At 43.2% G+C, this 27,866-nt stretch overlaps 1 protein-coding gene across 4 annotated transcripts in view; it reads left to right on the top strand.

Annotated features, from left to right (window-relative positions):
* The window catches only part of KIFAP3 (kinesin associated protein 3), a 151,731-nt gene extending 125,735 nt beyond the window's left edge, over positions 1-25,996 (top strand). For 3 of the 4 annotated variants that reach the window (XM_038757982.1, XM_038757981.1, XM_038757983.1), the window contains exon 21: positions 25,355-25,996. In XM_038757982.1, the coding sequence (XP_038613910.1) occupies positions 25,355-25,469 (115 nt within the window). In that variant the 3' untranslated portion in view covers positions 25,470-25,996. The remainder of the gene's footprint in view (positions 1-25,354) is intronic. The other variant, XM_038757984.1, reaches the window with a different exon arrangement.
* Positions 25,997-27,866: the final 1,870 nt, after the last annotated feature.

The following is a 27,866-nucleotide window of genomic DNA, read 5'->3' as shown; positions in this document are numbered from 1 at the left end:
TTACCAATTTTAGTGTCTGTCTTCCCCATTAAACTGTAAATTTCTTGAGGGCAAGGATCCCATCTCTTCTATTGCACTCTGCCAGTTGTTTAGTTCAGTGCTGTGCACACAGTAAGCACTCAATAAATTAAATGATGATGATGTTAATGAGGGTAATTGTTCCACCTGAAGTCACTGTTATCACAGGGTCCTGTCTCTGTAAGTGCCAAGGAGCAAAATGCCAGGTATTTGGGAGCTCTCGATAGGAAATGATCATGTGCGTCATAAGGTCTACAGTGTGTGATTGTGCTTACGAATAAAGGTTTGAGAGCTGAAGGGGCTGGAAAGGGTAAAGAGCTTTATGCACCCACATATTCAAATCTCCATAATAATAATTGTTATTATTTATTGTCATTATCTTTAATGATAATATATTTATTAATGTAGTATATGTTGAGCACCTATTCTGTGCCAAGCATTACTCTAAGCCCCGTGGTAGGTTCAATTCAAACAGGTGAGACACCGGCTCCGTTCCACATGACAGTAACAGTGTGAGAGAGAACGGAAGTTTAAACCTTCTTTTACAGATGAAGAAACAGGTATAGAGAAGTTAAGTAATTTGCCTAAGGTAACACAGCAGGCAAGTGGCAGAGCTGGGATGAACTCATATCTACCCCAGCTCTCAGTACAGTGTCTGGCATAGTAAGCATAGTAAGCACTTAACAGATACCATTTTAAAAAGACCAAAAAATAAAAACCCAGTTCGCTGACCCCCAAGCCTGTGTGCTTTTTCCTCTAGGCCATACTGCTGCATCTCCATGCACTTTATGGTGTCCTCGTGACATCATATATAGCACAGCCCCTCAGAAACACTCCACCACTTTCTTTTCCGTCGCCTCTGTGCTTTAGGGTATTGAGCCGAGTGCGGTACTTGTCATGGCCATCTAGAACTCAGTCAATCAATCAAATTTATTGAGCAGTTACTGTTTTCAGAGCACTTGGGAGAGAAAATATAACAGAGGCGATAGACACATTCCCTGCCCACAGTGAGCTTACCGTCTAGAGGGAGAGACAGACGTCAATGTAAATAAATTATGGATATGGTGGGGCTGAGTTGAGCTGGGTGAATAAAGAGAACAAATCTGGGCGACGCAGAAGTGAGTGGGAGAAAAGGAAATGAGGGCTTAGGGAAGGTGTCTTGAAGGAAAAGTGCCTTTAATAAGGGTTTGAAGAACTACCTTTAGATTTGCTGCTCCCACGTTGGCTCAGAAAGAAATGGGAATGCTGGCCCTATTAGAGCCCCTCATAGGACAGGCAATCAGTTCTCTTCAGTCGTAGGGCTGGTTGGGGTGATCTTGCAGAAATTATCTTCAGTTTTCATTTGCCAGTTTATTGCTAGATAGAAAAGGATAAGATTTCAGCACACCCACATGAGCCTTTGTGATGTTCTCCCTCGGTAAGAGAGAAGTGGAGACTAGTTCCCTATTTTTTCTTCTTTTAATGGTATTTGCTAAGCGCTTCCTATGTGTCAGGCACGGTTCTAAACTAATGTGGTTGGACCCAGTCCATGTCCCACATGAGGCTCACAGTCTTCATCCCCATTTTGCAGATGAGGTAACTGAGGCCCAGAGAAGTGAAGTGACTTGCCCGTGGTCACACAGCAGGCAAAGTGGCACAGCCGGGATTAGAGCGCAGATCTTTCTGACTCCCAAGCCCACGCCCTATCGACTAGGCCACGCTGCTTCCCTTGGTAGCCATCTCCTGGGGATTAAAGTTATTTTATAATTTGAAAGCATTTAAAAGTGAGGCTGTATTTCTTATTGTTTGTTTTCCAGTGGGTCTGTCATAAAATAAACATAAGCAACTACTATAAATGGGGTGATCATAAAATAAACTGGAGCAAAACTCCATCTTTTCCTGCCCTCTCTCAAACAGTGGAGTGCTTCACAGTCTAGGCTGACTGTCTAAAATGTTGGGCCTTATACACTCAACTTGCTTGATTTTTTTTGTTTTTAATACTTTTTACAAGGTCCATTAAGATTGCATATCAAATGAAAGAAAAATATTTCCGATCTTAACTAGAATATCCATTTTGCATCATTTCGCTTCCTTTTAAAGAAAACTCTAAAGTATATTTAACAGTCCAGCTAAGGAAAATAAACCATGTAGCAAAGACCAGAAGATATTTTGTAGTTCCCTTGTGTTACATATTTATCAGAATAATAAGATTGCAAGCTTAATAGGTTTCGCCAATAATTACAACTGCATGTGATACCAGGTTTTGGCATTCATAAATCTGCCCATGTTAATTCTTTATACTTGGATTTAAATTATTATCAGCTTTTCAACATTTGCAACATTTATTTCCTGTACAAGTTATCACTCTGTGAACCAATTGTGGGCTTCAATAATGAAACCATATGAGGGGCAAATCTAGTAACAGACTTAAACTAATGCATCTCATTTGCAGCAGTAGGAGAGAGGAATTAAAAGTCCTTCAGGCTAACTGCATTTTTCCCTCAACTTCCCCTCAACAGCCTTGTATCAGTAAGATTTATTAAAAAAATATGTCATTTAGGAACATCTTGAAAGGTCAAAGGAAAGCAAGGTTTAAGACTTTGTTCGTCAGAAAACTTAGCGTGTAGGGCACACTGCAGTCCATTTGGCCTGATATATTTGCCAGCCAATGGATTGTGTTGAGAGGCAGTTTATAGTAAGATTTAATAGAATTAAAAAAAGGTAAGTAGGCTTTCATTACATATTAACCTCATGCAGTACCAAGGTCTTGTTTACAAATGCTTTACTTCTGCAAACTTGGCCCAGTTAACTGCAAATAGTTGAATTTGAGGTTTTTAGAAACAAGTTGCTTAAGGTTCCAGTTTTTATGAGAACCAGCATTCTCAGGAGCTCCAGCTTATTTGAAGATTGTCCAAGATTATATCCAGTGCTATTTCAAAAACGATAGGCAGAGAAGGTAAATGGGAGAAAAATGAGAGAAGCAGCGTGGCTCAGTGGAAAAGAGCACGGGCTTTGGAGTCAGAGGTCATGGGTTCAAATCCTGGCTCCGCCAATTGTCAGCTGTGTGACTTTGGGAAAGTCACTTCACTTCTCTGGGCCTCAGTTCCCTCATCTGTAAAATGGGGATTAAAACTGTGAGCCCCCCGTGGTACAACCTGATCACCTTGTAACCTCCCCAGTGCTTAGAACAGTAAGTGCTTAACAAATACCATTATTAGTATTAAAAAGGAGGATCTCAGATCAGGTCTCGGCAAACCAATTGCTAAGTATATAAAATAGCCTCAGAATTGCCCAGAGTGAGGGGGTGTGATTTGTGCCATGAATTAACTTCCCTGGGCTTTTTTTCTAGTGATTTTGCTTCAACTCTTTTATGAAGGGGTCCCTTCTTGAAATGCTGTCAGCAAAGATATTCAAGACACAATGCCATTTGCATTTCCCAGGGAGAAGTGAATTAGGTTTTATTAGTAAATTGGGCCTATAACTTTTAAGGCCAAATTTTACTAGGTTATCACACATCAGTGTGAGCAAATTGTAAACTGAAATACATGGCGTGGTCCTAGAGAGGTGTTGAAAATGATGCCTTTTCTTGGAGAAATTATAAGAATGATGTAGGAAAATAAGTTTAAATGATTTACTTCACCTATGGAATGCCGCAGTGTAGACTAGGTTGTTGACAGAACTGCCGGCAGTAGAGTCATGTTAAATTTCAAACTGATGATCTGATTGAATATTTTGGAAGCGTACGGTTTTAACAGTTGCGTAAAACTCAGAAAATGCCACCTGGGGAAATAAAGTGTGGTGCCACTGTTGGGGTTCTTATCCGTCTTAGGATAATTCAAGATCATTGTTCAGGAGTAAACCGCATCCAGATAAATATTGTTAAATATCAATACATTAACCACCGCTAACTTTTAAAATAATTCGATCAACTTTCAAAGTGTTAGGTCATTCTGGGAGAAGTGATACCAACATATGGCTAAGAATTGCAAACCCAGTTTACTTATTCCAATAGTGTTGCAACGTATTTCCATAGCTGTTCATGAAAATACTCTTCGCAGCACAAATAAAAGGCCAGCAAAGGACTTGCCTGCCCCTTGGAATGTGTTTTAGCCTCGGTGGGGATAAAAGTGACTCTGAATAGAGAAAGATCATGGGTGGTCTTGTAATGGAAGCCCAGGAAGGGTCTTACAAGTGACTTCTTTGGTACCCATTTTTCTGCCTGTGAAACCAGGAATGGGTTGTCGAAGCAGCGCTGTACTTTTTAAGGGAAAAAAGTGGAAGGTCTTGTTTCACCTTTAGAGAAAATGTTAGTGTCTTTGGACCAGTAAAACACAACAGCTCAGACCCTTCAACTAATATCGGCGATCTCTTTGACTGGCTGCTGGTAACTTTGGAACAGCAGTTGGTTTTTTTTTTAACCTTCCACTTGGGTAAACTGCGCTGTTAAATCCACTTTTAACTCATGGTGGCACTTTCCTGTGTATTGTTGCGTTTTATTCCAACCCGGCTGCATTTCGAGTGATTTGTCAATGCCATTGGAGGGATTTTAAACAATTGAAAAGGAAGACTAGTATAGTCACGGTTTTTGTTCAGGCCCCTTGTAATTTTCTAAGGGAAAAATGAAGCCTGGATCTGAAGATTTTTAAATGAAGCATTAATTAATTCCCATGTTCTCCCTGTTGCCTTTAGTTCCTCCAGATGTGCTACTATGGGTAGTCCAGTTCCTCCAGATACAGGCCATCTGGGCTCTGTAAATTGATTGCATTTATTTCAAACAATAATTGAATAGAGCGCATATGAAGTATTCCCGTGAATGTCCATTATCTATAAATCTAAAAGCAAAATATGACTCTGGGGTAAATGAGAATGGAATGTGCAAATGAAGACATGCCTCTTTTAATGAGTTTACTTGGTGGCCTTCCCAGTTTCACCAAAAAGAAAAAAAAATTATTTTTCTGTGTTTTTTTTTAAATCCATAAAACTGCTTACAGAAGTATCTGAGGCAAAAACAGGGAAATATAATGTTCTAAACCCAACCATTCCAAACCACTTGAGCTGCTATGACAGCTCATAAAATTGAGAGTAGTTTTTAACTGGGCTCTGTTTTACATTGCCAGAGTGAATTTTCCTTGCAGGAAGTAGCCAGCGGGTTTATTTAGTTTCCAGACCGTGGCTTTGATCTTTCTGTACTGTCACTTCTCGGGTTACATAGCCCTTTTTCACTGCAGTAAATCTGCAGCAGTTAATGAGAATAAAATTTCCTCCTCCTCACTGATCACATGCTGTTAAATGCCAAACCACAGCCAACTGCATATTTGCAGAATTTCAGTTACAATGTATGAAAACAGCACAATCATCTTAATCTTGTTGTCTTTGTAATTCATTTTATTGAACTTTCCTCCTTTTTTAAGTGACCTACTTTATCAAGGCAAGTGGTTGCAAGGCCAGACCTGGAAGAGAGATTTAGAACTGTAATAAACTGAAAGGACTTGTGTGGCTGGGTGTGAGTGGGCATAGAAACATTAAGATTCAAAATGAAAACTGCTTTAAATGCTTCTAAAAAAACTCAACCTTCCTCCATAGTAAATGAATGGGTTTGTTCTTTCCTCAGAGTTACACTACGTCCTCAGTCTTGACGTAAATTAGCACTCAGTGGGTAAATTCATTTAACAAGTCAGAGCATTGTATTGCACATTTTGGCAACTATAGAGAAGGAATTGTAGTGGTTTAATCAAACTTTACTTTCGGGATCTGTGAGGTTTCTTGTGTGTGGGTTTTTTGGTAAAATATATTCCTGCAGAAGGAATAGCTTTAGAAATAGAGTGCTATTGTACTGGTGTTTTCCAGATCATGCTAAAGCTGTTGCTAACCAAAATGTCTTTGGTTAATGTAATAAACAAAGCATAAGGGTGCTTAGAGTCGCTTTTGCCAACATCTCAAATTCTCCAGATGATGTTTGTTTCAATCAGGGCTGAAGTGCGTGTCAGTTTTCCATGGCGAGGCGTATCCTCCTAGTTTGTTTCACATCCTCATTTCCACTGGTTTTACAAATAAACGAGACCCCCCCCACCCCCCCAGACCTTAATAAAGCCAGTGTAAATGCCATGCCCCAGCCGTGGCATATGAAAAGGGCAACGCCCAGCAGGGCCTCTTCCTGGGGAGGTTTCATGGAGATTTTCTGTTTTGCCCCGTTGTACCCCAACTCACCCTGCCAGCTACCTGGAGATGCACCCTCTGGTCCCCATGGGGATCGGGTGACCTTGCGAATGGCTCAGCATGCAACCCATCTCCACTCCTGGGAAAACAATTTAAGGCTATGTCCTGCTGATGGTCTGGTCATGGGAGCCATCTTTTCATTTTGAGTGAGGGGGAAGGGAAGGGGGCAGGGATTTTAAGGGGAGGTGGGGCCTGGGAGGAGAATAGGCTTCCAAGAATGAACAGGCCCAAAAGCCTCCATTTTGGATCTTTTCAGCCCTTCCCGGAGCTCTTAGGTATGTGTGAAACTGGTAGTAGAGCTGAAAAACCTGTGGAGGCCCCCATCAATCAATCAGTCAATCAATCAATTGTATTTATTGAGCACTTATTGTGTGCAGAGCACTGTACTAAGCGCTTGGGAAGTACAAGTTGGCAACATATCATCGATCACCGGAGTTGGCATCTGTGGGCAGGGTTGCCATTAACCCGATGGGGTTGGCACTTATGAGAAGGACTGTCATTTTTCCAGTAGAGTAGGACTGTAATGTTTCCGAAATAGTTCTTTCCCAAGGGTAGGAGGTGCTGGCTGCGTAGGAGAGAACCTAGAGTGCCAATAAGGCTTGTACTTCCCAAGCGCTTAGTACAGTGCTCTGCACACAGTAAGCGCTCAATAAATACGATTGATTGATTGAATAAGGAGAGTACCTATTCGCCCTCCTACGTAGGCTGTGAGCCCCATGTGGGACAGGGAGTGTGTCCAACCTGATTAACTTATATCTACCCCAGCGCTTAGGACAGTGCTTGATGCATAGTAAGTGCTTAATAAATGCCATAATTTTAAAAAGATAGCAAAGGCTTGAACAGTAAATTTCCCAGGCTCCCCTTTAGCAAATCTGGGAAATTTTACATGCAGTCCCACATCAGTTTTACAGTCAGTCCCACATCGGAAACAAACCATTGGTCAAAAGGACAGCTGAACAACAGGAGTCCTGGGAGTCTTGGGATTTTCCAAGGAAAGAATAGCAGGTAGGGGAGTGTTACTAGGGTTCCAGTGATGAATAATAATAGCAACAATCAGTCAGTCAATCAGTGGTATTTATTGAAGACTTACTGTGTACAAAGCCTTCTACTAATTACCTGCAAGACTGGATGGTGTTTATTAAGTTCTTACTATGTTCACAGCACTATACTAAGTGTTTGGGAGAGTACAGACTTGGTAGACACATTCCCTGCCCACAAGGAGCTTACCATCTAGAAGAGAAGACAGACATTAAATGAATGGCATACATAAGGGTTGCGGCTCTGAGAGTGGGATGAATTATCAAGGGTTTAAGGGTACAGACCCAAACGCACGGGCAAAAAGGGGAGAGTAGGGGAAATGAGGGCTTAGTTGGCTTAGGGTTATATGTATATCACCTGTATATGTGTATATATGTCTGTACATATTTATTACTCTTTATTTTACTTGTACATATCTATTCTTTTTGTTTTATTTTGTTAGTATGTTTGGTTTTGTTCTCTGTCTCCCCCTTTTAGACTGTGAGCCCACTGTTGGGTAGGGACTGTCTCTATATGTTGCCAACTTGTACTTCCCAAGCGCTTAGTACAGTGCACTGCACACAGTAAGTGCTCAATAAATGCGATTGAATGAATGAATGAATGAATGAGGAGCCTAATGCAGTAGTCAAGGCAGGATCATCCAAATTTGATAATCTCTGATGGAATCGCTGCCATTTCTGAAACGGGCTTATGGAGACTGTCTTATCATATATTCTACCACCCAAAAAGAGGAATTTCCTCTCTAAAAGGCTCCATGCAATCATCAAAAGAAGGAACTTTTTAATCAAATAGAGCTTATAGATGAACTGAAGAGTATGGGAAGCTCTTGGAAGTTTGGGTTCCTAGGTTTTAAAAGGCACGTGTCTTAGCTGCAAAGGTGGGCAACTACTGAATCATCCTGGGATGGTGCGCCTTAGCGGGTGGGGGCCTGTGGGAAGGCTTTAATAAAGAGAGCCTGTTGCGAACTGGGACCCGATGTGTGGTCCCTTGGTAATTGCTTTTGAGTGAGACTGTCTCCAGTTACCCAAACGGATCAGTTGTAAAAAATCCCATCAAAGTACTGTCTGACTCCCAGAGCCAAAAAGTACCCATTTTTGAAAGAAGAGTGAAGGTTTCTGGGGGCAGAGGCTGAGAGAACTGTAAATCAGTTGACCGAAGTGTAATTCTGGCTCTATCACTATGTAACTGTGGGAAGTCACCTAAACCTTCGATTTTCCAAAATTTTGCACTCGGGCGATAATACGCACTGTATCTGAAAGGATTGTTCTAGGAATTTGCACAGTTAATGTCTCAGTGACATTTTGAATCTGAGGAAGAATGGGGCAATACCAGTAGAATCGTTTTAAAAGTATTTCACTGTCCAGTGTCAGAGTTTGGTACGAAGGACCTTTCATTTTTCAAACCCTGCCGTGTGCTAAAATCAGTGCAAAGTCTGTGTGCCCTTTATGGACTTTACTTTTGGCCTGTGAATAAGCAGAGGAGCAGTATCTAGATTTGTTTAAAGAAATCCTAGCACCTTCTACCTGCAACTCTGGAGGTTTCTGAGGCCCTAAAGGTAATCTTAGTGGTATTGGTACCAGATCCATTAAATGCTCAGTGGAATCAAACTATAATATCACATGGCAGTAGCTAATGTAATGGAAGAAAATGAAGTACTGTTTTGTTGGGCTGGATTTTTTTTTTTTTTTTGACAGAAAGCTGGGGGATTCCTCAGGGAATCCTATTATTGAAAATGTTGTGCACGGTATCTAATCACTTGCTGAGATGTTAGTTGTCGCTTGTTTTGTACCTTTTTTTAAAAATCACATCTTTCTCTTGAAAGAGAAAAAGAAAAAAGATTAGGACTAATGATTTTACCAGACTGTGAAAGTGTAAATGCCAAGTGCTGTGTCAGCCCTTTGCGATCACCGGTTTTCCGCCTGTCCTGCCAATTTAGAATCCTTCCAGTTTCTTTCACCCCCCTGCCGAGAAAGGAGAGAGTAGCTTCAGAATAACAGAATACTTATAGCAGATGCCGAGTTTTCCGAGGCAAATTTAATATTCTTTACAAGCCATTCACACTGGACTTTACACAGCCCTGGCCTCTTGCTGGGAACTGATCTCCTGACAGGAATCATTTTTATCTCCAGAAAGTGGCTTCACATTACCGTGTCTTGGTAATTAAAACAATTCTTGTAGTTCCATGCTGCAAAGTGCCGTGTCATTTGTTAGTTTACTACGATTACCAGACTGTAGATCTTTTCTGTTTTCCTGACAGAAGAGAACAATCTAATTAGAATTTGTAATGGCGCCTCTAAAAGAGAGAGATTTATTTGTTCAGATTTTATGAAGTTTTAAGTTAACCAGTGGTTGTCTGTCAGAGAAACACATTGGGATTGAAGTACCATGAACTCCTGAATTAAAGGCAGCTGAAAAAAAGTTGCATTTGGATCATTCTCTGTCGGATCATAGACATTTTGGAGAGAAGCAATCCAGACAACGTCTTAACGGTGATGTGCACCTAGGATTGTCTCACTAAAAAACACACCTACACCTAAGAACTGTTCATTCTGGAGTCTGAAGAGTTGAGTGTTTCTTGCTGAGTTGTTAAAGTAAGAAGGACTTAGAAATATCTTGGCTTCCCATACCTGACCTGCCATCTGTTGAGAAAAAGGTCAGTGTTTAGAAACTATGGCTTCTGATATAGCGTCTGTGTTTTAAAAGAAGGTTCTTAAAAGAGGTATCATGACTGTTCAAATTCATTTCCATGTTAATGAGTGATTCCAAGGTTTAAATGATAGACTTTGGCCCCCTCTTATCCTAGAAGGTCAATAAACAAATGTACGTAGTTAAAATTCTTCATTTGAAACCATCTGAGTTACAGTGGCGCCTGAATGGCCTTTCGTTCATCTCAGCTTCGCTTTTTAGAAAAAACTGAAGTAAAAATCAATAGGTGGTGATTTGAGAATTGAAATTTAATGAATCTTTTGCTCTTAGAAAACTAGAATCCAACAGGGTGATGTTGAGCCAAAGTAGTAAGTATCTAAGGCTCTTCAGGGACTTGGATAGACTGAGTGGACCTCAGAACTAATTGGAGGAGATAAGGGACCACAAAGAGAAATTTGTCATAATCTGTTTTTATATGTTAGTAATCATATATCAGACCAACAGCGCATGGTTTGCAGTGGAAAAAAAAATCACATTTATAATTTGCAAGGCCCCAGTTTTTTAAAAATTTTCTCCGTTTGGATTTTTCTAGTTAGGTTCAAAATATATTTAAATGGCAGTATCAGGAATGGGTAAAACCACATTTTAAAGGGTACAAAATTTTACAGGCCACCTCTGATAGTCCAAAATATGAGAGGAAGCTATTAGGGACATAATTGGGTAGGTGTATTTTTTAATTTAGGTGTATTTGTTTAAATTAGGACCTGTGGCTAAGACATTTCTTCATCCTTGACAGAGTGTGTTTATAAGACTTTATGGTGATCATACTTGCTCCTGAGTTGTCTTTTAAATAGATAAATGAATACAGGTGCCTTTAAAAGATTCAAGAAAGGAAGAATTTATTGAGGCGACTAAGCCTGTAGGAATAAATACACTGTGTTTTTGTGTATCACCGGGATTCCATTTTAGGCAAACTGGCTCGTCAAATGATTAATAACATTGGGCCATTTTTACCTCCTAGGTAATTGTTAGCTCTCTAAATCCTACAGCTATGTCTTGTGTGATCTCAAAGCAATCAGTCAATTAATGGTGTTTACTGAGCATCTAATGAGTGCACATGACTGTATTTAGGAGAGTTCAAAAGGAGCAAGACACATGATCCCTTCCCTCAAGGAGCTTAGAATCACAGGCCAGTGTTTGCCAAGAGCATGTACCCTCATTCGTCACGCTGGGCCTTCTACAGTTTTCTCTCAGAAGGCTCCTGCTTCGAGTCTCAAATTTGAAATAATAAATGGCATATGCCAATCGGATTGTTGACTACCTACAGTTAGATTGACATCCTGTCCCACAAGTTATGGAGCAATCTTGGAAAAATAAGATTATTAGGGTTTCCTTCCAGAACCCTTCTTTTTCCATCCATGCCTCTTCCGTTTATGACCCCTCAGCCCAGTTCCCATATCCAGATGCCACATCATCAGGTTACCTAATCATTGGCAGATTAGATAATTTAGGTAAATCGGTAAGTCAATAGAAACAGCGTGGCCTAGTGAGTCAGCGGACCTGGATTCTAATCCCAGCTCTGCCAATTCCTTGCTATGTGACCTTGGACAAGCCTCTTAACTTCTCCATGCCTCAGTTTCTCACCTGTAAAATGGGGATTCAATACCTGTCCTCCCTCCTATGTAGACTGTAAGCCCCACGTGGAGCAAGGGATGTGTCCAACCTGATAAACTTGTGTCTACCCTAGCACTTAGAACAGTGTTTGAGCCATAGTAAGTACTTAATAAATACCATTAAAAAGAAAAACCCTTAAGGAAAAGGGTAGGATTGGTTTACTGTATTGCACCCAAGCTCATATCTGCTCTTCCTCTCTCTGTTTTATGTTAGTTTCTCCCTTTAGGCTGTAAGATCCTTGTGGGCAGGGATCGTGTCTACCAACTCTCTTGTATTGTACTTTCCCGAATGCTTAGTACGGTGCTCTGCACACAGTACACATTCAATTAATACCATTGAAATAAGGAGAGGCTAAAAGAGACGTAAGTTCAGCAAAACTCTTGTCTTGCTCCTGCTGACAATTTCTACCTTCTTTAAAGCAAGAAACCTCCTCAAGAGAAAATGGGCAGAAAAATCTGCAGAAAGGAGAATCTGTCAGTAGGTGCTTTTTGAAAAGGTGATGCTGCAGAAATAAACTCATTCACACCAAATATAACATAGAAACTATAGGAGCCGTAGAATATGCTCTGTTGGGTAAGGAGCCCAGTCTTACTATGATGGAATGGAAGCTCTAATTGGAGATGGCATTCTTTCAGGATAGCAACCATTTGTATGCATTTGAGTGAGCATAGATCTCTATGAATTATGTAGAGCCCTGTGAAGGCAGAGAAGCAGAAAGTATGTGAAGAAACATGCCAAGTGTGTTTAAAAAAAAAAGTATCTCCTCGCCATCCAGATTATATAGAAGAAGCCAGATTTTCATCCCCGTTATTTCTAGGAAAGGATCCATGATGATTTTCACGTGCTGTTAAAATAGTAGCAATATTTTGCGTGTACTTTATCATCACACCTTCCTTACAGAGTTTTGGAGACACAAGCACAGTATTCCTCTCCACACGAAAAGTAAAAAGGAGCAAGTGGTGTTCTTCCTGTACTCCAGCTGGAGAATCTAAGACCGAGAAATAAAAAAAAGTGGCTTGCTTAAATACAAACAGCTTATCCATCAGTGGAGCCAATCGTAGCATCAGTCAATCAGTAGCATCTGTTGAGTGCCTTCGATGTGCAGAATACTGTTCTAAGTACTTGGAAGAGAACAGAAGAGGTGGGTGAGATGATCCCCTACACTGTAAGCTCATTGTGGACAGGGAACAGGCCTACCAACTCTGTTGTAATGTACACCCACAGTCAGTGCCCAATCAATACGATTGATTGATTGATACCTGTCTTCAGGGATCTTGCAGACTACCGAGATAGACGTAATTTATAGGTAGGAGGAAGATGGTAGTGAGAAGAAGGATATGTGGATAAGTATCGAGAAGCAGCGTGGCGCAGTGGAAGGAACCTGGACTTAGAAGTCAGAGATTGTGGGTTTTAATCCCAGCTCCTCCACTTGTCAGCTGTGTGACTTTGGGCAAGTCACTTCACTTCTCTGGGCCTCAGTTCCCTCATTCGTAAAATGGGGATGAAGACTGGGAGCCCCACGTGGGACAACCTGATGACCTCGTATCTATCCCAGTGCTCGGCACATAGCACTTAACAGATACCATCATTATTATTATTATGTACCTAAATATTAGGGTAGGGAAATCAAATGTGTGGAGAAATTCTGAAGGTGGCTGCGAGGGCCTAAGGTCTGAAGTTCGTATACGCCGGGGACCCAAAAATCTGCTATCTTGGGCTTGGATTGTATTCCTTGAGGTTATGCAGCATAGTTAGGAATAGAGCAAAGTGAACTCCCCGAGTAAGCCCCTGCTGAAAATGAATTAAAGTGGAGGGGTGACTCAGTTGGTCAAACATGAATCGAAAGCGCAAATCCCCACGTGGTTCTGGTAGAAAAGAAATATTAGAGCATCTTCCACCAGGGTATCCTTGAAAACAGAAGCTACCTGCACACCCAGGCAGATTGACTTTTTTTAAAAAATGGTATTTGTTGAGCACTTACTGTGTGTCAGGCACTGTTCTAAGCGCTCAGATAGATACAAGCTAATCAGGTCCATTTCCCGCATGCGGTTCACAGTCTTAATCCCCATTCTACGGATAACTGAGGCTCAGAGACGTGAAGTGACTCGTCCATGGCCACACAGGAGACAGGCGACGGAGCCGGGATTAGAGCCCAGGTCCTCCTGACTCCAAGGCCCAAGCTCTGCCAAGCTAGGCCGTGCTACTTCTTGACTTATGTGGAAGACGGCTCAGAAAGCACAGAATTAAAAATAGCATTATGGTGCAGTTAAAAAAAGAAGCGATGGCAGCGGATGGGGGTGTCAAAAGAATTCAATGAAGGGCTCAAAATTCCAGTCACTTCATGTACAACAATGATGATCCTTTATTGTGTTTAAGGCTGTTTCGTTTCCGCCTCCTCTCCCAACTCTCTTGAGCCCCTGCTCAAAAAAATACAAAAAACGAAAAGCAAAAAATTGCTCCTTTCTTGATTTTTGGACGCCGTACTACCGCAGTCAGAACCAACCCTTTTCAAGTTCGGCATCAACCACAGGAACCTGGGAGCTAATCACTTTGAGATGAGGATTTTAACAGGAGAAGATGTGACTTTTGCTTTCAAAGAGCTTATGATGTAGATACAATAAGAGTTTAAGAATCTGAATCCTAAGATTATATCAATACCCCATAATAGCCCAAAGAAGGGGGTTGCTATGAATAAGCACTTGGGGGACACTGCTGACCATACGTCACCATAACCTCTGCCTCTCGACCCTGACTTCTTCCAGAAATATTTTATAAATTGCTTCAGAGGTACTGAACACCCTACCTGTGAATATTGCTGCGGCAACTTGGGAAGAATTTACATTTCTAATAGCAGTCAATCAATCAGTAGTATTTATAGTGCACTTCCTTTGTGCAGAGCACTGTACTAACTGCTAGGCAACATAACAGACATGTTCCTGCCCTTAACAAGCTTATAGTCTAGAGAGGGAGGCAGACATGAGTGTAAATAAATGTTATTTATATTATATAATTGAAAGATATGTAAATAAGTGGTGTGGGGTTGAGGGTGAGGTGAATATTAAATTCCCAAAGGTCACAGATCCAAGTGCACTAACTCTGTGCCATGGACTGCATGGAGAGGTTCAAGATCATCAGGTTGGACACAGTGTGAGCCCACGTGAGGCTTGCAACCTAAGAGAGAGGGAGAGTAGCTCCTGAGCTAGGAAGTGAAAGCTCAGGTTTTTTGGAAAAAAAAAACAGTATTGCTTTCGTTGTCACAGTTTTCTGTAGACAAACCGAAGGAAAACATGTTTGACTTAGCAGGGATACAACTGAGCCTGTCTCCCATTCATTCATTTGTTTCATTCAGTCGTATTTCCTGAGCGCTGACTGTGTACAAAGCACTGTACAGTATTTGTACAGATTTATTACTCTATTTTACTTGTACATATTTACCGTTCTATTTATTTTGTTAATGTGGTGCATCTAGCTTTATTTCTATTTGTTCTGATGACTTGACACCTGTCCGCATGTTTTGTTTTAATGTCTGTCTCCCCCGTCTAGACTGTGAGCCCGTTGTTGGGTAGGGACCGTCTCTATATGTTGCCAACTTGTACTTCCCAAGTGCTTAGTACAGGGCTCTGCACACAGTAAGCGCTCAATAAATGCGATTGATTGAATGAATGAATGAGTAGGTACTTCCCATTTGACAAATGAACAAACTGAGGCATATCAAGGTTGTGATTTGCCCAAGGTCACACAGCAGGCAAGCTGTAGAACCGCGTCTCCTGCCTCTCGGTCTGGTGCTCTTTCCACGAAGCCAGGCTGCCTGTCATGCTTCAGTGGGAAATGCATTGAGTTACATTCATTTCCATATATACATTTTTTTCAGCCACGACAGAGATCGTGTTGATTCTCTCTCGGCAGATAGCCACGGCACTTTTTTAAGAAGAGGAGTTTGCTTTAGTATGCGTGGCCCAAATATGCTCTTCTGCCGTATTCTGCCGAGTGCCGTGTACCAGCTCTCGTCCAGACTCCCATCTTACACTCCAGAGGTGAAGCCCTGGTTTTGTAGTTTGGAGAAAGGTTTCACAACCCTTCCTAGGGGAAAGCAAATACTGCATAGAAGTAGTAGATCTGTGTTAATGGATTCCATACAAAAACTTAACGACACGCTTGCCCTCAAAAGTCTTTGCACATTCCTTGGATATTTAGTAGAGCAAGGAAATGCCTTATTGTTTCCACACATGATATTGTAAATTTGGTTTGGATCGGGTTTCCAAACTTTTATTCCACCCTCATTGGGTTTTGGGTTTTGGCTTTTAATTAGTCCTGGTTATGTCTCCTACCAAAACAGTTTGTCCTTAATTGTAGGGCAACATTACCCTTTGACTTCCCTGGAAAAAAAAAAAATGCCTTGAAGAACTCAAGATTTTTAGTTTAAAGGGTTCAAGAATTTAAATTTGAATACTATGTGCTCTGCACACAGTTAAGCGCTCAATAAATACGATTGATGATACTAGCGGAAAGAAATAGGTAGATGGAGTTAAAAAAAAAAAAGAAGCCTGAGAAAAATAAATAGGAAATGACACCGAACTGTAGAAGTGGAAACTTTATAATCTTACATTTGGTGGTGACTAGGAATGGCTTCATTTTTTTTCAACGCCAAAACATTTTTATTTTGAAGTAGTGGATAAAAATAATAGTCTAACAGATGCGCCTCCCAAATTCTCAATCTACATCACCTTAGGATTTTGGAGGCGTACGGGTTGCAACTGTGGGACTGAGCGGAAACCTTCGATTTAAGAGAAACTCGTGTCAGGGCAGTAGGGACAGCCACGTAGAAATCAAGCGTGTTGTACAGTCGGTTCTCCTTTGATTCCATGCATGTGAATGACGCGTTTTGGTTTCACGGAGGAAGCTGTGCAGTTGAGACAGCTCGTTGCTAAAGGCTGTGGTGCTCTGAGCCTCCGTAAAATCTCCTGCGCTCATTCAGTTCGACAGTGCGTGATCTCTGTGAGCTGCCGCTCCCCCAAGAGTCTGTGTTTCAATGACTGGAAAAAGAATTATGTTTTAATTGGACTTAAGGATTTTTGAGTACACGTGTTAACTCTGGAGTTGGCTGTGAGGCCGTGCACTCTGTGGCGAGTTTCGTTTCTTTTCATTTCTTATTAATATTTTTCAAAACTTAATAGCCTCTCACCCCCACCCAGAACTCTCCCCACAGCTCAACATTAGGAACATTTTCCGCTTCGGCATATGCTTTCTGGTTCCCCCCGAGCAGCATAAGCAAATTGGAAAGTTCAGCTGTCATTCTTGGAAGGTCACAGATCACACTAGCTGCCTGAGTAATCCAAGAGGTTTTAAGTATCATAGCATTTAGTTTAAAGTGAAATTTGCTCTGACAGGGCTGGCAGACCAATAGGAAAAAGAAATATTTGTGCTTGGAGAAGTGCATGCGTAGAGACCGCGAGTCTAACTGATGGCTGGAAGTGATTTCAGTCTAAAAAAACAAATCATTAAGAGAGTGCATAGGGGTAAAATACACAGTTCATATTTTAAAGGGTCTCAAAATGAACCAGCAACTGAGGTTACCATTACAGAGTAATTAGTTGTGGTGTTCAGGGTTTAACCCATTGAGTCCCATACCGTTTGGTTAACTATCAATAAGGAAACAGTGCCGTTTTCGTGATCCCAACTATGAGCCTCCTCCTCCACTTTAAACCCATAGAGCCATCTTGTGTCAGTCACTTTCCAGTACACTAGAAGGCCAAGGTGCTATTTATAGGTTACATACGCAGTATAATTACCTAGAAAAATAGAGCTGGAAAGGATCCTAAGAGGTCCCCTGGACCAGCCCCAGGCTTTCCGGCAGATGAACGGCTAAACCATCCACAATCGGTGGACGTCTCCTCGGAAAGATCTCCCGGGCCGGAGGCTCCCCGGCTCCCCTCGGCAGCCCTCTCTGGGGCTTTATCACCCCGATATTCAAGGTCTTCCACGCGGCTTGCTCGCATCGGACATCTGTTGGGGCAAATAGCTCCTGAGCTGGGAAGTGAAAGTTCAGGTTTTTTTGGAAAAAAAGCAGTTGTTGCTTTCGTTGTCACAGTTTTCTGTAGCAAAACCAAAGGAAAACATGTTTGACTTAGCAGGGATACAACTGAGCCTGTCTCCCATTCATTCATTTTTTTCATTCAGTCGTATTTACTGAGCGCTGACTGAGTGCAAAGCACTGTAGAAAGCACCGTACTCCCCCTCTAGATGGTAAGCTCATTATGGGCAGGGAACGTGCCTGCTAATTTTGTTGTACGGTACTCTCCCGCGTTCTTTGAACAGTGTTTGTCACCTAGTAAGTCCTCATTGATTGATTGAGTAAAACCTTTCTCAGAAAGCACAAACAAATAGATCTGGAAGATCTCATTCTGGGTTCAAGTGGAGCAGTGGTGTAGACTTCACACAGAGCCCCTCCATCATTAGTCTCCGTTGGTCCACTTCTCCAGAATCTCAGGAAAAGGAGAAGCAGTGTGGCCTAATGGACAGAGCGTGATCCTGGGAGTCAGGAGGACTTGTGTTCTAATTCTGGCTCTCATAGTTGTCTGCTGGGTGACCTTGGAGAAGTCACTTCCCTGTGCCTTAGTCATCACATCTGTAGAAAGGGGATTCAATATCTGTTCTCCCTCCTACTTAAGCTGTGAGACAGGGACTTTGTCCATCCTGATGAGCTGTATCTACCCCAGTGCATAATCGAGTGTCTGGACCCTAGTAATCGCTTAACAAATACCGTTAAAAGAAAAAAAAAACCAACAGTTAGATGGAATGAGGGCTGGAGTGGGAATTTCCGCATGCTCTCGCGGAGACCTTCCGAGCCAGATGCGAGAGACGCTTGAAAGGAGGGTGCAGTGTTTGTGGCATGGAAACAGAACTTGATCTCAAAGCCTGTCAGGCCGGTACCCTTCAGCAGTCTAGAATTCATTTTAAAGTATCCACCCTCAGTATTGGTATATCAAGAAGACCCCATTCAACCCTTCGGGTACTCAGAATAGAAACAGTTTTCCAAAAAGTGTTTTAACAGACGTGTGTTTTTTTAGCGTCTTCAGTTTTCCGCAGCCGATCCTGCTTTTGTAATCACCCTTTGGTTTATTACCAGTGGATTCGAACACTGGAGCCCTTTACCTGCTTTGCAGTCATGTTTATTTAAAAAAAAAAAAAAGAATAATTGATTCGCTGAGAATGTAATGGAGGCTCTGGTAGGTTCTTTTTTTTTTTATCAATTTAAATGGGTTGGAGAAGCGTTTGGATTCGGTCATCCTTTGGAAACATTTGGAAAATCCCTCGTGGAAGCGATGGGGCAACTGCCCCACCTCGTGTTGTGAGCAGAATTTGCAGCCCCTTAGGTCTCGCCCAAGTACTTCATCATCATCAATCGTATTTATTGAGCGCTTACTGTGTGCAGAGCACTGGACTAAGCGCTTGGGAAGTACAAGTTGGTAACATATAGAGACGGTCCCTACCCAGCAGTGGGCTCACAGTCTAAAAGGGGGAGACAGAGAACAAAACCAAACATACTAACAGAATAAAATAAATCGAATAGATATGTACAAGCAAAATGAATAGAGTAATAAATATTATTAATAAATATCAATATTAATAATATATAATATAAATACATTATAAAATATAAATATTAATATATTAATGAATATGCTCGGGAGACCGGTAATGCTGTGGGCTGTTCTGCCCCTCAAAAGGACCCCTTTTTCTCTTCCCTCACCTCCCCGCGTCGCCTCCTGCCCCACTCAGACCTACTTGAGCCTGTTTCTGGTTGCCATGCCAACCTGAAAGGCTACTGAGGAAGAGGACGACACATACCATTCTCCGTCCCTGTTACCTCCGCAGGCAGAGGGTGAGATGGAAGAGAGCAGGGGAAGCCAAGAAACCCCGGCACAGGAAGCAATACCGGGCCAGGAGAGGGGGCCTGGGTTCTAATTCCGGCTCCGCCACGTGTCTGCTGGGTGACCTTGGGCAAGTCACTTCATCATCATCGTCAATCGTATTTATTGAGCGCTTACGGTGTGCAGAGCACTGGACTAAGCTCTTGGGAAGAACAAGTTGGCAACGTATAGAGACAGTCCCTACCCAACTGTGGGCTCACTTAATTTATCTGTGCCTCAGTTACCTCATCTAAAGACTGCGAGCCCCGTGTGGGACAGGGACTGTGTCCAACCTGATTAACTTGTAATCAATCAATCAATCAATCGTATTTATGGAGCGCTTACTGTGTGCAGAGCACTGTACTAAGCGCTTGGGAAATACAAGTTGGCAACATCTAGAGGCAGTCCCTACCCAGCAGTGGGCTCACAGTCTAGAAGGGGGGGACAGAGAACAAAACCAAACATACTAACAAAATAAAATAAATAGAATAGATATGTACAAATAAAATAGAGTAATAAATATGTACAAACATATATACATATATACAGGTGCTGTGGGGAAGGGAAGGAGGTAAGATGGGGGGGATGGAAAGGGGGACGAGGGGGAGAGGAAGGAGGGGGCTCAGTCTGGGAAGGCTTCCTGGAGGAGGTGAGCTCTCAGTAGGGCCTTGAAGGGAGGAAAAGAGCGTGCTTGGCGGATGTTGGGAGGGAGGGCATTGTATCTACCATAGCACTTAGAACGGTGTTTGGCACATAGTAAGCGCTTAACAAGCACCGTGATTACTATTATTATATACCCGCGGTGCAAATGCCGCTTTAAACCCCTTTTCTTGCGGATGAACGACAATTAGCATGTTGTACCTTATGCCACCCCCCCTAGACTGTGAGCCCGCTGTTGGGTAGGGACTGTCTCCAGATGTTGCCAACTTGGACTTCCCAAGCGCTTAGTATAGTGCTCTGCACACAGTAAGCGCTCAATAAATATGATTGCATGAATGAATGAATTGAAAATAAAGATGCAACCTGTGGAAAGCAACTTACATCTAATGGGTGTTTATATGAGGCTGGGATGCTGTGTCGTGGTACAGTAGTTGTAATTCCCATGCCTCCATGTAATTAATAATAATAATAATAACTGTGGTATTTTTAAGCACTTTCTCTGCCAAGCACTGTACTAAGCGCTGGAGGTAGATACAGGATAATTAGGTCCCACGTGGGGCTCCCCAAGTGAGTGGGAGGGTGAGCAAGTATTGAATCCCTAGTTTTCAGATGAGGAAACTGAGGCACAGAGAAATTAAGTGAATTGCCCAAGATCACACAGCAGGTAAACGGCAGAGGTAGGATTAGAACCCAGGATTTCTGACAATCAGGCCTGTGCGTCCCATGTTGCTTTAAAGGAACAGGCTCTCTGTGGTGATTTTGTGCCAGCTTGGTGTGGTCCTTTGACCCAGGGAAGCCGCATAGACTATTCCTATAGTTTCTTGACCTCTTATTAGTAAAGGTGCAACTCAGGGAACAAGTTTCAGTTAACCAATTGGAATAACTGCTCAAGTGAAGTGAAATGTCCCCCTAAAAAGAGGAACCAACTTATCAAAATGACTTTAAGTAAAAGGTTTTCCATCTGATCATCCCCACAAAGACCCGTATTGAAAGGATATATATTCTCCCTACTAGCTTCTCGTGGGCAGGGTCGTGTCTACCTACTCTCTTGTACTGTCCTCAGTGCTTAGTTCAGTGCTGTGCACACAGTAAGCACTCAGTGAATGTGACTGACAATCTTGGGGTGAATGAACGTGACTAATATATTCGTTGAATAAACGAGTCCTCCCAGCGTACCGGTTAGCAAGTAATCTCTTCTGGTATCCTGATTCTTTGGAGAAATAAATTCATCTCCCTTGGGTGACTGGTTTCTTCACCATTCACCTGGGACCTCAAAATGTTATGGAAATGGTAGCTTAGTGGTCCATACACTGTCCTTCAGCTAATAAAAATCACTAGCCCCCATTTACAGATGGAAAAACTGAAATGTGGTGCCCTGGTCTCTAAGAATTGAAGTGTCGAGTTGAACCTGAACCGTGTGCCATCTTCCCACGGAGCAGCCACTCAAATCTCTAACCCTCTTAACTTGCTTTGCATTCCGACTGCTAACCTAGGGATGTGAACTAAGGAAAATGTCTTGATTCCTACAATGTACTGCTAATAACGTAATGATGACCCTTCTCACTCATGCAGCAACTTTCACCCAAGGATGTCGAAGGGCTTTACAAGCACTAACTAAGCCCTGCCAGGTAGGTGATCTTCTCCCTCTTTTCCCTCTTGTCGGCTGAGCCTCAGAGGCGGGCCGGGACGTCAGACTCTCTGCCCTTCACACGTTGGCCAACATCCCTCTCTGTCTCTCCGGCTCAGTCTTTTGTGATCTTCCTTCCTATCCGGTTTTCCTCATTCTCTTGACAGTAAAGTAGATTTCCCTGAGCCGTGTATAACTCGAGAAGAAGAAATCGGGTCCCTTGACAATTTTACTTGAAAATTCTCGCAAAAGAGAATCAAGAAGCCATTAAGTCAGACAACTGCTGGCTAATTGCTAACTGGACTTTTAGAGCCTTCATTGGCAAATAAAGCTGAAGGCAGCAGGCTGTGTTTCTGTGCTTAAAATCTATAGTTGATGCTTCTCTGAAGAGGTACCCTTTTATAGAGAGAGAGATCTGCACTCTCTCTTTGTAATAGGTACTTCAGAGTCACTGGATTCAGGCTTAGTAGTCAAGAGCAGAGAGACTGGCCTTCAGCTTCTGGCTGTTTTCTCCTTGGCAGGAGTTATCCTAAAAAAAAAAAGGTAACCTATCCTCCTCCTTTCCTTCAACTCCCTCTTCTTGTTCCCGTTCATTTGCATTGCTGTTCTATTGCTTCCAAGGAGGTAGTGCTTGAAACGGTGCATTGATTTATCCCAACTTCCAAGAGCAGTTTCAGACTGAGACCTGAGTTTGAGGATGACTCTACCATAAATTAAACGATTGCCACCACAAATGACATTGAAATGGTTTTCTCCCATCCTAATCTAAGGATGGCACAAAATGTTTAACACTCCTGACTACCAGAACTGATGTCCTGGAGGAGGGAAACAGGTGAGGAATCCTGTTTTGGTTTCTGGGGATTTTTGTTTGACTTAACGTCTGTTACTTCTCGTGGCCGTGCCGAAGCATGTGCTCCAAAAGGGAATTTCAGGGGATGTCCCTAAATTTCTGTAATGCAGACTACGTTTTACATGACTTCAAGCTCGCCACTCAGAGAAGCAGCTGAACTAATTTAACCCAGCAATAATTAATTCCTCCCCAGACACAGAAGAAAAATTCCTCCAGGGTAACGGGAGACAGGGATTATGTGGAAAATGTAAAACCATACACAGTCCAAAAATCAAATTTTAGCTAGTAGTTTAAGCCTCCTTCTGCCCCAGCAAACCTTTTATCAGAGCGTGAACAAGAAACAGAATTAAGTTCTTTGACTTCACTTCCTCTCTGGGTCCATGAACACTTTCTACCTGAAGGAGTTCAAAAAATAATGAAGTGGTCAAAAGGGAGGTAATAGGGAAAAAGGGGCAGGATGCAAGAGGATTTGGGTAATCCATGAGCTAGGAAGCAATTTTCTGGATAATCAGGAGTTTATTGAAGGCCCATTTCATTCAATCGTATTTCTTGAGTGCTTACTGTGTGCAGAGCACTGTACTAAGCGCTTGTCGTCCACATGAGAACTGATAGCCTATTCAGTTTTTGCATCCATCTCTTCTTCTCCGTCGTAGTCAGAAGAGCATTTCCTCTACAGTAAGTAGCTTCGGTACTGTGAACCCTGCATGTGCTATGCATGAGCATGACTTAGTTGCCATGTTTGTCTTTGTACTGCTGTAGTTGCTTTGTGACTTTTTAAAATGGTATTTTTTAAGCACTTACCGTGTGCCAGGGCACTGTACTATGTTCAGGGGTAGATAAGATAATCTGGTTGGACACAGTCCCTGTCCCATGTGGGGCTCACAGTCTTAATCCCCATTTTCCTGATGAGGTAACTGAAGCAGAGAGAAGTGAAGCAATTTGCCCAAGGTCACACAGCACACAGGTGACGGAGCACCTCTGACTCTCGGGCCTGTGTTCTTTCCACTAGGCCAGCCTGCTTCTGATTCCTTGAATGCTAAAGGTACTCCAAAGAAGCAGGCCCACTTCCAAACACGCATTCACCAGGAATTCTCTTCCAGAACGGTGGGCTTCGCCATCCATTTAAGCAGCCCTTAAATGCCCTCCACCTTCCATCTTTTCCTGCCCTGCTGCCGATCCAGTGGAAGGAGCACCGCCCAGGAAATCAGGAGATCTGGGCTCAGGCCGTGGGCTCACGAGGGCAGAGTCGGCACCCACGGTTGCCCTCCCTTCCCCTCCACCCCACTCTCCTGCTTGCCCTTTGCACTCTGACCCCAGTGACGATAGGACTGGCAGGGACAAGAGAGCACAAGTGGCGCTGCCCAAACCATTGGCAACAGACTCACTTCCCCTGCGAAGGTCCTCGGCCTCAGGGGCGAGGCTCGGCCTCGGCTCCGACGGGGTGCCGGCCGTGATAGTTTCTTATCGGAGTGGGGAAAATTGATTTTTAGTCATCGTGTTAGAGCAGTGAATTGCCTTAGAGGTAAGTACTACCCGTCTCAATGAGAAGGGAGGTTGATCAGAGTGTTCCCTGGAGTGTGTGCAGGAGGCCTTCTAGGGGAAATGTGTGTATGACCCTCGGACTGAGTTGTCTTCTTTCATCATCATCATCATCGATCGTATTTATTGAGCGCTTACTATGTGCAGAGCACTGTACTAAGCACTTGGGAAGTACAAATTGGCAACACATAGAGACAGTCCCTACCCAACAGTGGGCTCACAGTCTAAAAGGGGGAGACAGAGAACAAAACCAAACATACCAACAAAATAAAATAAATAGGATAGATATGTACAAGTAAAATAAATAAATAGAGTAATAATCGTCTCTGGGGTAACGTGCTCAAACTGACTCTGTCTGCCTCGATTCCTTTTCCCCCCTTTCTAAAAATTTCCATGTCATTCGTTAAGCACCAACTATGTGCCCGGCACCGTATTAAGCGCTCGCATAGCTATAAGCTGATCAGGTTGGACACAGTCCCTGTCCCACATGGGGTTCACAGTCTTAATCTCCATTTTACAGATGAAATAACTGAGGCGTAGAGAAATAAAGTGACTTGCCCAAGGACACAGCAGACATGTAGCAGAGCCAGGATTAAAACCAAGGCCTTTCTGACTCCTAGGCACATGCTGTATCTATTAGACCATGCGGTTTCTCATGGCCCTTCCTAGAAAGGGACCTGTGATACTTCCTGGCTTGGATAAATCTTTTCGGTGCTTTGTGAAAAGTCACTAAAAAGGCATGGCTCGTCCTCGAGACTGTAAACTTGTGAACAGGGAACACGTCTACCAACTCTATATCGTTCTCTTCCAAGCGCTTAGTACAGTACTGTAGTAGACACTCAATAAACACCATCGATGATGAAGGTGATGATGCTGATGTGGCAAATAAGGTGTCCTGGTCCAAGTCGTCTGATGAAAATATACCTGAGGTACAACTTCCAGCATGGGGTTTCCGAGGGCCGGAGAAACATGGAAGCACTCTCACACACTTTTCAAAGCAGAAGTTCATTATATTCCATTCGGGGATGGATTGGCTTGAAAGATTGAGGAGAGAGGTCGGGAAGGAGTTTAAGATCGGGGTCAACGCTCGATCCGTAGTGCCGGAAGAATAAATCCCAATCATTTGACTTAACTGGGAAGTGGGTTTTTGAATGTGAACGATGTCAAACGTAACTGTTCTCATTTCCTTTCCCTTAGCTTTAACCTTGGAGTGGATGGATTTGGCCAGCCAGTTGGCATTCCCGGACGCCCTCCCACCGCGTATGGATTTCGCCCCGATGAACCATACTACTACGGCTATGGAGCTCGATAAAGCCACCCACTCCCCAGTCCCCCTTTTGCTGTTTCCCGGTAGCATACTCTGTGTGTGTGTATGTGTGTATGTGTCTGTGTGCCTATCCAACTTTGGACCTCGATCTGGTAATGCATGCTGATACCACCGCAGGTCTTTGTGATGTTTTCCTTTATCGGGGTGTCATTAGCTGCGGGATGAGCCCGGGTCCTTCACCCTCTTGTTAGTCCTGCCGACGGTGATCCCGCTCACCCGTTAGGTGGACGGAATCGCCTGTCTCTTGGGGCCGTCCAGAATTTACCACAAGACTTGAAAACGAATGTTTAAGAAGCGATACAACTGGAAAGGAGAATGACATCTGTTGAGTGGCTAATTTAATTTCTATTAAAGACACGAGGCACGCGCCGATGCTGACGACTGAGTAAAGGCCGTGCGTTTTTAATGAACTGCATGTCGCTTGGAATCCTCCGCTCCTGGGGTGTCTCGGGTGAGCGGCTTGTCTGCTGTGCACACAGTAAGCGCTCAATAAATACGATTGATTGAATGAATGAATGAATGAATGCCCTTTTTGGGGGGGGCCTCCCGCGGAACATTTAATGTGACGCACTCTGCCTTTCAAGGGACTTAGATTCATTCAGTCGTATTTATTGAGTGCTTACTGTGTGCAGAGCACTGTACTCAGGGGAAGCAGCGTGGCTCAGTGGAAAAGAGTGCGGGCTTTGGAGTCAGAGGTCATGGGTTCAAATCCCGGCTCCGCCAATTGTCAGCTGTGTGACTTTGGGCAAGTCACTTCACTTCTCTGGGCCTCAGTTCCCTCATCTGTAAAATGGGGATGAAGACTGTGAGCCCCCATGGGATAACCTGATCACCTTGTAACCTCCCCAGCGCTTAGAACCGTGCTTTGCACATAGTAAGCGCTTAATAAATGCCATTATTATTATTATTATTACTAAGCACTTGGGAGAGTACAATGGAACAATAAACAGACGCATTCCCTTCCAACAATGAGTTTATAGTCTAGGGGAGCTAGGTGCCACCAAAAGAGAGGCTTTCCTTTCGTACATCTTCAGTTTCAGTCATGGATCTCTGAATTCCTACGACGCAAGGGACCCCAGCTGCCTTTATGCCATGATAATAATAATTATGGTATTTGTTAAGTGCCTACTGTGCGCCAGTCACCGTGCTGAGTACGGGGGTGGATACGAACCCATCAGGTTGTCCCACATGGGGCTCCCAGTCTCAATCCCTATTTTACAGATGAGGTAACTGAGGCCCAGAGAAATGAAGTGACTTCCCCAAGGTCACACAGCAGGAAAGTGGCAGAGCTGGGATTCAAACCCATGACCTTCTGGCTCCCAGCCCCATCTTCTATTCACTAGGCCAAGCTGCTTCTCTGGCATTCAGGGGTAGATCCCAGACAGGCAGGGAACCTTAACCAGAAAGTCAGAGGCAAGGGCAGTGATGATGATTTTTGTTCCTTCTGTGATAGGTTTTAGTGTTTTCAAACTTTCTCACTCGGGTTCTCACTCGGCTCCACCACAAGTCTGCTGTGTGACCTTGGGCAAGTCACTTAACTTCTCTGAGCCTCAGTTACCTGTAAAAATGGGGATTAAGACTGTGAGCCCCACATGGGACAACTTGATCACCTTGTATCATCATCAATCGTATTTATTGAGCGCTTACTATGTGCAGAGCACTGTACTAAGCGCTTGGGAAGTACAAATTGGCAACATATAGAGACAGTCCCTACCCAACAGTGGGCTCACTGTCTAAAAGGGGGAGACCGAGAACAAAACCAAACAGACTAACAAAATAAAATAGAGTAGATATGTACAAATAAATTAAATAAATAAATACATAGAGTAAAAAAATATGTACAAACATATATACGTATATACAGGTGCTGTGGGGAAGGGAGGGAGGTGAGATGGGGGGATGGAGAGGGGGATGTATCCCCGCCCAGCGCTTAGAACAGTGCTTTGCACAAAGTAAGCGCTTAACAAATGCCATCATTATTATTATTATTATGGGGGCTCTCGAGCCCACAGGTTGATCCTTCTGCTCAGCCAGTCCGTGCGCTGTCCGGCGTCAGGTCGGAGAGTCTGGTCCGTGCGCTCGGGGCCAAGCGGCAAAGGAACAAGTGGCTCCCCGCGGGGCTGGCCCGGGCCCGCTGCCGCCCCTGGCCCCGAGTCCAGATGGCCAGAAAGGCAAAGAAGCCACGGAGAGAGGCGGATTGGGGCGTTGAATGGGCACAGAACAGAGCCATATGCTAACCACAGCTCTTCGTGTTCAAAATCGGCCAGGGAAAGCGATTGCTCAAACCCCATTGAACTGTGTTGCTTGGCTCGCGTTTCCCAGGGTGCACAGTTTGAAAACAGAAGGGACTTTAAGTGATTTCAGTTCTCAGGACAATCAACT

Source organism: Tachyglossus aculeatus, chromosome 16 (genome assembly GCF_015852505.1).
Source record: "Tachyglossus aculeatus isolate mTacAcu1 chromosome 16, mTacAcu1.pri, whole genome shotgun sequence".
Lineage (NCBI taxonomy): Eukaryota > Metazoa > Chordata > Mammalia > Monotremata > Tachyglossidae > Tachyglossus > Tachyglossus aculeatus.
This window is presented reverse-complemented; position numbering and strand designations above follow the sequence as displayed.